The following is a 12,844-nucleotide window of genomic DNA, read 5'->3' on the forward strand; positions in this document are numbered from 1 at the left end:
ATCAGTTTTATTTCCAGGTAGGTTTACACATAAGGAATTTGTCTTGGTGACAGGAGCTTCCAGTGCACAATACAGCAACAAGACAGATAATAAAAAAATAAATTTTATATATAAAAATAAAAAAAGCATATATAGAAAACACAAAACAAAATATATATGTACAATACATAGTACAAATTTAATTACTGATTTTTCCAGCATTTTCCCGCACTCTAGAAGTATATAGTTCTTGAAGGGAGGGCAGGGGGCAACCAATAATCCTCTTAGTCTGAACTGTCCTTTGTAGTCATCCGATATCGTAGCTGAATCAAACCAAACAGTTACTGAAGTGCAGAGTACAGACTCAAAATGACAGCGGTGTAGAACTGTATCGAGTGAACTTCCTCAACTGGTGAAGGTTCTACAACCTCTGATGGGCCCTTTTCCACAGTGGAGTCAATGCAAGTCTCACACTTCAGGTCATGTGAGATGGTAGTGCCCAGGAACCCGAATGACTCCAGTGCTGCTTAGAATGGTGAGGGGGCTCAATGTTGGAGTGTTCCTCCTAAAGTCCACAATCACAGTTTTGAGTGTTCAGCTCCAGGTTGTTTTGACTGCACCAGACAGCCAGCTGTTCAACCTCTCTTCTGTATGCCTGTCCCCGGTCTCACTAGCTGCTGCCTATCCATCAGAAAGCTGGCAATTCACCAACAGATAGACGTGGGAACAGAGAGTTAGTGTCATTTAGTCTGGAGAATAGCTGGGATGATGGTTTTGAAAGACGAACTGAAGTCCACAAAAAGGACCCTTGCACGTCCCCGGTCTGTCAAGATGTTGCAGGATATGATGCAATCCAATGTTGCTTGAATTATGTAACCCAGGTGCAGGAGTTTATTCAACAGGTTACTTCAACAGCAAACAGGAAGTCATGGCTGGAGCTCAAACAGGTAACCTCGACATCACACAGGATGAAAGGAGAGTCAGGTGCATAAACCGTGGAGATGGTAAGTATCTCCAGACATAAAGAATCCTCCACGTTTTCAATGTCTAGTTCACCGAGCTTAAGTGCGTGCTCAAAGTTCAGAAGGGGCGTTTCAAACAGGGGAGTAGGGATACGGTAAACAGGGAATTTAAAGAGTCACTTATCGTATGTGTTTGTAGAGGAACGTAAACAAACTTGTGAGGGAGATGCGAGGAAGTAGATCAAGCGTAACACTCACAAAACTAGTAGAATAAATCCATTTGTGGTTTCCGGAAATGATAGCTGATAAGTCAGTGATGCAGAGAAGCACAGTAAACTGTGGAAGGGGAAGTCCAGAGTACCTCGCAACAAGGGTAGTCGCCAACTGAGTGTGCGAGTGGGGTTTAAATGCCAGTTCTAATGAGATGATGATTAGATGCAGGTGCACATAGTTAAAACACGGGTGAGTGAGAGCGGGTGATTGAGGGAGAGTCCGGAGCGCTTGTCAAAGTCACATCAAAAGGACTTCTGTACAATCTGTGTGTGCGGATACCTGCAAAACAAAAAAGAGGGAAGATGACATTATTACAATACAGCTAAACATCCACATTTCAATTAACAAACAATGCCAGATAATTGCATAGTTTTTCCAAATGCTTTGTGTATTTAAGTTTTAATGTACTAAAATGTACTTTGTTTTGTTCAAAAATTTTGCTAAAATATTTTGTGTACAGTTTGAAAAATTCACTTGTTCACTATTACAGAGTTGGCAGATTTGAGTTGAAGTTTGTTGCTGGTTGTGAGAGATAAAAGTATTAATTGAGATTAATTGAGAACTTAACATGTTGACATTGTATTTGATTATTTTTGTAATAATTAAAGATTTACTTCTGTTAGAGAGTTGTCCTCTTTGTTTTAATATCAGAATTGTTAAGAATCCTACAGCAACCACAATGAGAACAATCACAATAAAAGCAAAAATGACTCCAACGATGAGACCAACTGGAGTTGATTTGCCACATTCAGCATCAGATGACTTTGTTCCTGGTTTTATTTCTTCACTTCCCTCTGTCTCACATCTACAAATGTGTAATTGATTAATATTAGTACATCCAGTCATATTAAAATATATATTTAACACTTGTAAATGTGGGAATTACTCACTTTGAATGTGGTTGACAGAATGTTAAAGAGCCGTTTGAGTAAGTCCCATCTGTGCAGTCAGCACATACAGTATCCTTTAATGCTGTTCCTGTAAAGAGATTGAGACCATAAGTCCATTAGAAGGAGAGCAGCATACTAGTTTTACTACCAATTTATTAATTGACAATCCCTGTTTAAATGAATTAATTAATTAAAACTCTACCTGAATTTAAAGCATACAATGGTGGCCAAAAGTTTGGAATAATGTAAAGATTTTGCTCTTATGGGAAACAATTTGTACTTTTATTCACCAAAGTGGCATTCAACTGAACACAATGTATAGTCAGGAAATTAAATAACATGAAAATTGACTATTACAATTTGGAAAAAAAAGATTCTTTAAGCTAGAAAAATAAACTAGCTTAAAGAATTCATTAATGCATTAATGACAGCTTTGCAGATTCTTGACATTCTGGCTGTCAGTTTGTCCAGATACTCAGGTGACATTTCACCCCACACTTCCTGTAGCACTTGCCATAGATGTGTCTGTCTTGTCGGACACTTCTCATGCACCTTACAGTCTAGCTGATCCCACAAAACCTCAATGGGGTTAAGATCCATAACACTCTTTTCCAATTATCTGTTGCCCAATGTCTGTGTTTCTTTGCCCATTTTAACCTTTTCTTTTTTTCTTTTGTTTCAAAAGTGGCTTTTTCTTTGCAATACCCCTGAGTCTTCTCTTTACTGATGTACATGAAACTGGTGTTGAGCAGGTAGAATTCAATGAAGCAGTCAGCGGAGGACATGTGAGGCGTCTATTTCTCAAACTAGAGACTCTGATGTACTGATCCTCTTGTTTAGGTGTACATCTGGCCTTCCACATCTCTTTCTGTCCTTGTTAAAGCTGGTTGTTCTTTGTCTTTGAAGACTGTAGTGTACATCTTTGGATGAAATCTTCAGTTTTTTGGTAATTTCAAGCATTGTATAGATTCATTCCTCAAAACAATGATCGACTGAGTTCCAAAAGCTGCTTCTTTTTAGCCATTTTTGACCTAATATGCCAGTCTTTTGCATACTCAAAAACAAACACAAAGACAATTTTAAACTTCATTTAACGAATTAAACAGCTTTCAACTGTGTTTGATATAATGGCAAGTGATTTTCTAGAACCAAATTAGCATTTTAACATTATTACTCTACAATAAGGTGTTGGAGTGATGCTGCTGTCTAGATTTGATCAAAAATGAAATTTTTTCAAATAGTGATGGTGCTGTTTTTTACATCAGTAATGTCCTGACTATACTTTGTGATCAGTTAAAGGCCACGTTGGTGAAGTAAAGTACCAATTTCCTTCCGAAACAGCAAAATCTGTACATTATTCCAAACTTTTGGATGCCAGTGTACCTTTATTATGCTTATGTCTGTCTTTTTTTTTAATATATATTTATTTGTAGTACACAAGTATTTTATGTTTTGTGCCTGTGCACGGTTCTTCTTATTTCTAAAACGTTAATAGTTTATTTCCTGTTCAGTACAATAGACACACCACACCCACCTGTTTGATTGATATATTGTCCAGGATTACATTTAGAGTGTTTCATAGCAAAAGTACAGCTGTCTTTATTTTGGTTAATGCAGTAGAAACCCTCATGTGGCTCACAAACAGTATCTGCAGTGCGTGTGCAGGCCTTCTGCACTCTTAGTCCAACATCTGTGGGAGACACAAAACAATTTTTGTTATCAAAAATGCAATGCATCAGAAAGAACTTTAATATATGATTAATATCTCTTTATCATCAGTTAATGCCATTATTATGGAGGATACACTAACTTTCATCACACACAGTACAGGGAAAGCATTTCATAAAGCCATTGGGTTCATCGATGTAAGTTGATTCAGGGCAAGGAACACAAGTTGTACTGGTATCTTCAGTGCAATCCCAATAGACACTGTTTCCTAAATAAAACATTAGAGAATATACTTTTTTTACAGAAATGAATGTTTAAAAGTATGATTTATTGTAATTATATATGATATATCTACAAAACCTACAAAAGAAATAGCCAAAACTTATTTTACATTTTCATCAAAAAGTCAACTTATTCAAATGACTGTTTGTTGAGATCATTGTGTAGTCTTTGAGTATAAACTATATGTATGTATTTACTTATTTATTTATTATCAATATTAAAACATGTTAAGGCCATAAAGACTCATATGTACATAAAATGACTGGTTTTACTGTACCGGGTGCACACATGGGGCAGCAATTTCCATTTATGTCATATTCAGCAGGTGCACATGCACTGAAACACAGTTCAATGTCCAGAGTGACAATAGCAGATATGAATAAAATGATCCTGAAATTGAACATGTTCAAATAAAGTGAACAGAGGTTTATTCACTCGAGAATAAGAGTTGTTTCATCCTCAGACTTTATAAGCACTGTTGTGTTCTCTTCAGCACATTAGATGTAATAAACGTTCATTAATATGATGATAGATTGGCGGCTCCATGGACTCATGATTCTCTGAAAGACCAAACTCAAGAATGGAGGAATTCAAATGATGGTGATGGCAGCAAAGCTTGATGAGTTTATCAGCATATGAAGGATGATTAAGGTGATAAAACTGGATCCATTTAGATTTTATGGAAAATTCCACTTTTGCAATATTTGTTTCACACATGGAATATCTCCTCTTGAAATAAGTTTTTGGATTCTGTAAAGTACAAATGAAAGAAATCTCAGCATCATCATAAATACATAAACATAAATACAGATAAAAGTGCAGCTTTAAAATGGTCTCTGACTCTGGGGAAAAATATAAAGATTATTTTCATTTTTTGTTTAGATATGCTGCAAGTCTATTTTACACCTGTTTGATGTTCTTTGTTAAAGCCCTGATCAATTCCTCAACTATTGATTCTATGTAAAAATACATTTTCATTAACTTGTTGTTTTCCCAACTGATGTTTTATGATTGGATTCAGTATCCTAAACTCTCTCAAGTTCTTTCCGTTCTTTTCTTCTGCCCAAAACAAGAACATGTAGAAAGTTAAAGTCAACTTAAGTGTAAGCAGATTCTATCTTGTCTGACTGCAATTTTTTGTATAATTGTTTCTGCATTTTGAGTTTGATGTAGCTGTTGTTTTTGCAGCTGGAAGCAGTAAAGTATGGTCATTGATCTATCAAGAAATCTATGAAATACACAAGTTACATTAAAAATGAATTGTCTGATCAGAGATATTTAAATTGAGGAGTAAATGCAGAAAAGGGTAACATGCACCTCTCATTTTAATTAAGCAGTATAACTCATGTTTATCTACATTTAATTTGAGAAAAAAAAAGAAAGAAAAAAAACAGTATATTTGAGATACATTTTCATTTAAAAAAAAAAAATTGTGTAGAAAAATTGTGCCTGTTTAGTTCATGTATAGTGTTTGCAAAAAATGATAAAATACAGTAACCTGTTTAACAAGGGCGTAGGTTTGGTTTTGAAAGTTGGTACATATAGCCAGGATAAGGATAATATTCAAAATGCTGGTATTAAGAAATTGTGAGAAAGTCAGTCTGGTAATATAGGCAAAATAACATTATTATGACATATCACAAGTATAATTTCTTACAGTATGTCTTCATATTAAATATTAACCTTTTTTTTTAAAGAATTTCTAAAGAATAAATAAATTAAGAAATGTCCACTGCACGGTTAGGAGGAAAAATGTGATATGCGATAAAAACAGTGATATGTGATGCAATAAATCTAAGGTTCTTCTTCTTTTGGCTGCTCCCATTAGGCATCACCACAGCGGACCATCCATGATCCGCATATTTGACTTGCACAGGTTTTACACCGGATGCTCTTCCTGACGCAACCACCAGTGGCTGGGGCACTCTCACTCACACCTACGGGGAGTCTCCAATTCACTTAACCTACATATTTTTGGATATGTACTTGTGGGGGGCGCATGGAAGAAACCCACACGATCACGGGGACAACATGCAAACTCCACACAGAAAGGCCCAGTTGACCTGGGACCTTCTTGCTGTGAGGCGACAGTGTTAACCCCTGAGCCACCGTGCCAGCCATACAGTTAACTTAATGTTAATGGGTCAAAATCAAATATGTTTGCATACAACTAACCTAATAAAACATTTTTTTTTATATCAAATGCCTTATTTTATTGACAAAACATTATTTTCTAATCAGGATGTTCTTCCCCAATGAGCAAAATGAAACATTTATTGGGAGTTATACCAACATCTTAAAATCCTGCACCTCTGACACAACTGTTCAATTTTTAAGGTGTCTTGCTGAAGAGGGCGCTTACAGGCCGAAAAAGCATAAAAACTCAAGACATTTTGACAGGAAATATTTTGTAGACGAAAAGTATGCTTGTTTAAATCTACAAATTTCAAAAATTGGACGTAATACTGCAAGTAGTTAAAATACAGGTGGAAATCCGCCCATGTCCAGAAAATAATAATACATCCTACAAACGACTGTGATTGGTGCATACAGCGCTGAGAAAAGTAACAGATGCCACGTGACAAATTTAGATGAGGTAGGATGATAATTTACACAGTAATAATTATACTACGGACATATAATAGAAAATAAAAACATAGTACAAAGTATTTTCCAAATGGTGATTTTAAGAAAGTTGATAGGAACATGTTCTCAATCATTCCTGTTTTGTATTACACGTTGAAACTGTTGAACTTGTTTAACCTGTTCTTCTCTTTCACTTCCGTTTCTTGACCAAAAACTAATGAAAATGTTAGTATATCTAATAAATTCAAACTGTTGCTGTAAACTATAACTAGATAATAGTGTTTAATAAACGAAACAGAAGTACTAAACATCTGCTTTAAGTGACATTTGATACAATAATGAAAATACTTTGTCTATCTGCTATTTGATACAATATTTGATCTTCTATAATCCACGATGACCAACATTTCACATTTTCGAATCTCAGTAAAGACTATCAACTTTCTAAAGCAGTAAAACATGAGGAAAAAAAACTATAAAACAGAAAAGCTTTACCGAATTACGTTGTTTGACGTTGTTTCTGTAGAGCTGTTGAGGTCATGATTCTACTCCATTTTGCTCTTGTTATTCAAACGTGTCAGCACTACAGTGGCCAGTACAGGTATGTCTGTAAATAGATTTAAAGGACACTTCACCAAAATGTAGTTTCAAATCCCATTTAAATATCTTCTGTGAAACACAAAAGATTAATTTTTGAAAACTAGACATGCGCACAGGCACACACACGCACGCACACAAACACAAACACAAACACACACACACACACACACACACACACACACACACACACATGTTGTGTTTCCATGTTTTATGGGGACTTTCCATAGACATAATGGTTTTTATACTGTACAAACTTTATATTCTATCCCCTAAACCTAACCCTACCCCTAAACCTAACCCTCACAGAAAACATTCTGCATTTTTAAATTTTCAAAAAACATAATTTAGTATGATTTATAAGCTGTTTTCCTCATGGGGACCGACAAAATGTCCCCACAAGGTCAAAAATTTCGGGTTTTACTATCCTTATGGGGACATTTGGTCCCCACAAAGTGATAAATACACGCTCACACACACACACACACACACACACACACACACACACACACACACACACACACACACACATATATAGTGTTGGATATAGTTATATAGTCTTCCAAAAATCTTTTGTTTGTGTTCTTCAAAAGGAAGAAAGTCATACTCATCTGGGATGTCATGAGGGTGAGTAAATGATGAGAGAATTTTCATTTTTTGGTGAACTGTCCCTTTAAGACCATATTACTGTAGTAACACATTGATAATTGTTTTCTGACAAAAAAAACAAAAACAAAAAAAACATGGCTACTACAATATTTCTATAGCAAAACAACCTTTTATATACATTTGTATATATTATTATAAGTAGTATTAAACAAAATATTAAGAGTGTACACGAATGGCGTAGATTTGGCTTGAATATTGGGGTGGATATATAGGGACGTGAAGAATTCACCCATGTTTCCATTGATCATGGTATACATAATGGGGGTTGTACTTGCTTGTTTTGATTATTGTAGGGGTTACCTCCCCTCAGTCAATGGACCAGACTGTGTGAGCTGGACATTCCCTCTGCGGTGGAGAAACACTTACAAAACCCAGAAGAACATACACGTCAGGTGCCATCTGCAATCCTGAACCTAAGTTAGGAGAACCTGTCAAAGTCCACAATGATGACAAGATATGCCGACAGAAGCTACAACAGCTGAAGAAGACTTTTTATCCACTGGAACACAAAATGAGAGGTTTCAAAGAATATTCACACCGCTTTTTCCCCATAAAATGAAAGATGACCAGATGCTGTTAAGCTCCAAAATAGACTTTATTCACAATAGCACCATCCTTGATTTTTGACCAGAATGACAAAGAGGCTGTGAGAAATAGACACACATTCTCTTCAATTGGTTCTTCTCTTCAATTTTCAATAAAAGATACATGTACACTCTCTTTAATGGGTTCTTCTCTTCAGTTTTCAAACTTTTCAATACATATTTTCAATAACATTCAGTAGACTAAAAACTCCAGAAAACACGAGTTTTGCAAAATCAGATGTGATCTAGGAGCTTTTTACAGCTTTATACTGTGTGTGACATTGAAGAGATGTACCTCACAGCATTGTTGTCATTCCCATTAAAAATGGCAAATATGGCCCTACCGTGAATAAGGTGGAAAATTGAAAATATGCTTTTGTTTTGTGGTGCCAACGTTCTTCAAAAAATGTCCTTTTGTGTTTAAAATAAGGGGTGGAAAAGCCATACAAATTTCGAACAAGATGATGGTGAGTAAATGATGACAGAATTTTCCTGTTTGGGCCCCATTTGGGCTCCTGCCTTTTTGTTTGAAAATAAACAGTCACCAGCTGAACACAATCATCCCCTGTGTGTCAAGGAATATAAACTTTCTTATTAAGGTAAGATACTGTATATAGCCTGCATTTACACCAGTTAAAACACCTGCTTTCGTATAATGGGAGATTTTTAAACAAAAGATTTTTGGAAGAATATTTCAACTCTGTTGGTCCATACAATGTAAATCAACAGGGTCGAAGGGACCCATAAAGGCAGCTTGAAAGTAATCCATAAGACTTAAGTGAATAAATCCTTATCTTAGAGAGAGAGAGAGAGAGAGAGAGAATTAATTTCAGTATTATTATTGGTTTCTGTCCTTTCATTTTTATATTGAATTTTTATGTATAGAATATGTTGCTTTTGTAGGTGTAATTTTGGCAGTGTGTTGGCATGTCAGTGGAACTCCAACCCTGGTTACGGCCCTGACCACACCCACCTGTGCTGACAAGTTTGAATATCAAAAGTCGGTTGACTCCATTTGGAGTAGAATCATGACCTCAACGGCTCTACAGATACAACGTCAAACAAAGTGATTCGGTGAGACTTTTCTGTTTTATAGTTGTGTTTTTATTTTTTACTGTTTTAGAAAGAAATGGGAAATGTTGGTCATCGTGGACTATAGCAGATTTGACAAAGTATTTTCATTATTGTGTCAAATGTCACTTACAGCGAACATTATTATATAGTTAATAAAATAAAATGTCACTTAAACACTATTATCTAGTTATAGTTTACAGCGACAGCTTGAATTTATTAGATAGTCATTTTCAATTGTTTTCTGTCAAGAAACGGAAGTGAAAGTGTAGAGCATTCACCCAATGCTCGCTGGTAGTTGAATGTGCCTCTGTAGCCACCATCCGGGTTACCAAACAGCGCATGCGCAGGAGGTGGTGTAAAAGGTTTATACCAGGCTAGGCTACTGGTGACTGTACAAGCAAGCTAATAAACAGAGTTCGGTTTATAAAGTATTCAGTCTAAATGATCATTATACATGGTGTCAGAAGTGAACACGGACACATTTGATCATGCAGTTCATTCATCACGGAGCGCACGACTGCTTGCCGGTCAAATAAGGACAATAACAAGCTTTTAACGTTGCTACCGGCTATCCTGCCAACGGACATAAAGTGCGTCATGTCGGACGGATTTCGCAGACCGGACCCCCTTGTCTTTGATGAGAACATCGCGGAGAGTTGGCGAGTGTTCGAACAGGAATACGACATTTTTATCGCGGCGGCACACTTTGACAAGCCGGCCCGCACACAAGCCTACATTCTCCTAAATCTCGCAGGATCAGAGGCCATTGAAAGGGAGAGGTCGTTCGTCTACGCACCCGCGGTGAGAGGACCCGACATTGACGACGCACCGGGACCCATCATCACTCCGGCTGAGTCAAAAGAGAACCCCGAATGTCTGAAGAGAAAATTCCGGGCGATCTGCAGTCCCCGAGTAAACATTATAGTGGAGAGACACAAGTTCAATACACGGTTCCAAAACCAAGGTGAGCCATTCGAATCATATGTCACAGATTTAAGAATAAAAGCAAAGGGCTGTAACTTCGGAACACTGCAAGATGAGCTCATCCGTGACAGACTGGTCTGTGGCATAACTGATGATAATCTAAGAAAAATAATGCTGCGTGACAGTGAGCTAACTCTAGCTAAAGCTATCTCACTGTGTCAAATCTATGAGCAAACAGAACATCACACCAGGGTATTGTCATCATCGCATGCTCCTCCTAGTGTTGACAGTCTACAGTACAAATGTGGGAGGAAGCAGAGCTTTGGCTCACGACAGAGGACACAGACAGGGAGAAATGAACAGCCCATTGTCAACTGTAATAATTGTGGCGGCAGCCATGATGCCAAGAGAGAAAGTTGTCCAGCTTCTGGTCAACAATGCCATGCATGTAAAAAATGGAACCACTACAAGAAATGCTGCAGGTCAGTGCAGAGATACTCTAGGATACAAAGCTCCAGGGAGCCTGTCCACCACCTCGAACTGAACCAGGCCACGGGCAGCACTGCTGAAGATGACTCATTCTGTATTGATGGAATAACACCAGTTGTCGTGGACACAATAGACTCAAATGTACACGAGAAAAATGTAGCGTTAGCCACTGTACACATCAATGGCAAAGCTGTAGAGATGAAAGTTGACACAGGTGGACAGTGTAATGTTCTATCATATGATGCTTTCAAACATGTGGAGAGCGGGGAACTGATTGACCGCTCAATAATCACCAACCTTGTCGCATATGGGGGAAACATGATCAGCACTTTGGGCTCAGTTGTCCTGCGATGTCAGCTTGCAGGCCAGCAATACAATCTACAGTTCCACATTGTGGAGAGGAATGTCCAGCCACTACTAGGCCTACTAGCATGCTTACGCATGAAGCTACTGACGCTGAGCAAGGATGTTCACCAACTCAGTGTGAACACAGATATCAACCTGCCACACAAGATCTTCACAGAGTATGCAGATCTCTTCAAGGATGAACTTGGCAAGCTACGGTGACATATTCTATGAAAATAGACCCTGACGTGCAGCCTGTCGATCCGCCCAACACGCCGCATCCCTGTAGCCATGCAGGACAGAGTGAAAGCGGAGCTAGAGAGAATGACAGACCTGGGTGTCATCACTCCCGTGTCAGAGCCAACTGAATGGGTGTCATCCATGGTAGCAACAAACAAGAAACAAACAAAGGACATAAGGATCTGCATTGACCCCAAAGATCTAAACACAGCCCTAAAGCGCCCCCACCATCCAATGCGCACGGTTGAGGAGGTTGCATCACAGATGGCCAATGCAACACTGTTTTCGGTACTGGATGCCAAAAGTTCATTTTGGCAGATATCCCTGGACAGTAAGTCATCTCTGTTGACCACATTTAGCACACCTTTTGGACGCTACAGGTTCCTAAGAATGCCGTTTGGAATAAACTCAGCCAGCGAAGTATTCCAGCGCGCAATGGAACAGATATTCGCAGGGTACCCCTGTGCCATCATCGTCGACGACATAATCATCGGAGGCCGCACGGAAGCGGAGCACGATGCGAACCTAAAGAGAGTGCTGGACCGTGCGCGCAAAGTCAATCTGAGACTCAACCCCCTCAAGTGCAAGTTCCGGCTGACAGAGGTAACTTAAGTCGGTCATGTGTTCACCAGCGAAGGCCTGAAAGCAGATCCTGACAAGACCACTGCAATCACTGAAATGCCTGTTCCCGGAGATGTGACAGCCCTACAATGATTTCTAGGCATGGTAAATTACCTGGGAAAGTTCGTACCAAACCTGAGTGAGTTAACTGCCCCTCTCAATCAGCTGACACGCAAAGACACAGCGTGGTGCTGGCTGAAGCAACACCAAGATGCATACGACACATTGAGAAGATGCATCTCCAGTCCGCCTGTCCTGTCATACTACGATGTTCACCAACCAGTCACACTCACATGTGACGCTTCCCAACACGGACTGGGAGCAGCATGTTTACAAGGGGCAGACCTATAGCCTACGCATCAAGGACAATGACTGAGACCGAGACACGCTATGCCCAAATCGAAAAGAACTCCTGGCAGTTGTGTTTTGCGTGTTCAGCGGTTCAATGACTATATCTACGGGAAGCCTGTCACCATAGAGACCGACCATCAACCTCTGATCACCATCATCAGAAAGCCCATCTTCTCAACGCCTGCACGACTGCAACGCATGATGCTGCAGCTCCAAAAATACAACATCGACCTAGTCTACAAAAAAGGTAAACACATGTACCTGGCCGATACCCTGTCACGCGCACCCAGAGCGTCCACACTTCAACATG

The 12,844-nt window shown here is 38.6% G+C and overlaps 2 protein-coding genes across 14 annotated transcripts in view; one reads left to right on the plus strand and one right to left on the minus strand.

Annotated features, from left to right (window-relative positions):
* LOC127643973 (tumor necrosis factor receptor superfamily member 14-like) overlaps positions 1 to 12,844 on the minus strand; it is a 25,146-nt gene continuing 12,302 nt past the window's right edge. For 2 of the 5 annotated variants that reach the window (XM_052126936.1, XM_052126934.1), the window contains 3 exons: positions 2,105 to 2,192; positions 1,829 to 2,019; positions 1 to 1,493 (listed from right to left, as the gene is read on the minus strand). In XM_052126936.1, coding sequence (XP_051982896.1) covers positions 1,393 to 1,493; positions 1,829 to 2,019; positions 2,105 to 2,192 — 380 coding nt within the window. In that variant the 3' untranslated portion in view covers positions 1 to 1,392. Of the gene's footprint in view, positions 1,494 to 1,828; positions 2,020 to 2,104; positions 2,193 to 3,638; positions 3,795 to 3,914; positions 4,041 to 4,331; positions 4,805 to 7,135; positions 7,358 to 12,844 lie in introns of those variants that run through there. The other 3 variants (XM_052126932.1, XM_052126933.1, XM_052126935.1) reach the window with 3 other exon arrangements.
* Positions 6,636 to 12,844, plus strand: part of LOC127643975 (tumor necrosis factor receptor superfamily member 14-like) — a 25,548-nt gene continuing 19,339 nt past the window's right edge. For 3 of the 9 annotated variants that reach the window (XM_052126946.1, XM_052126945.1, XM_052126939.1), the window contains exon 1: positions 8,492 to 9,564. Coding sequence is in view for 1 of the 9 variants with exons in the window: in XM_052126947.1 (XP_051982907.1) it covers positions 6,646 to 6,650; positions 7,167 to 7,241; positions 7,831 to 7,864; positions 8,200 to 8,328 (243 nt within the window). In the remaining 8 variants the exon portion in view is untranslated. Of the gene's footprint in view, positions 6,651 to 7,166; positions 7,242 to 7,830; positions 7,865 to 8,199; positions 8,382 to 8,490; positions 9,565 to 12,844 lie in introns of those variants that run through there. The other 6 variants (XM_052126947.1, XM_052126943.1, XM_052126941.1 and 3 more) reach the window with 6 other exon arrangements.

This window comes from Xyrauchen texanus, chromosome 5, assembly GCF_025860055.1.
Source record: "Xyrauchen texanus isolate HMW12.3.18 chromosome 5, RBS_HiC_50CHRs, whole genome shotgun sequence".
NCBI classification, from domain to species: domain Eukaryota; kingdom Metazoa; phylum Chordata; class Actinopteri; order Cypriniformes; family Catostomidae; genus Xyrauchen; species Xyrauchen texanus.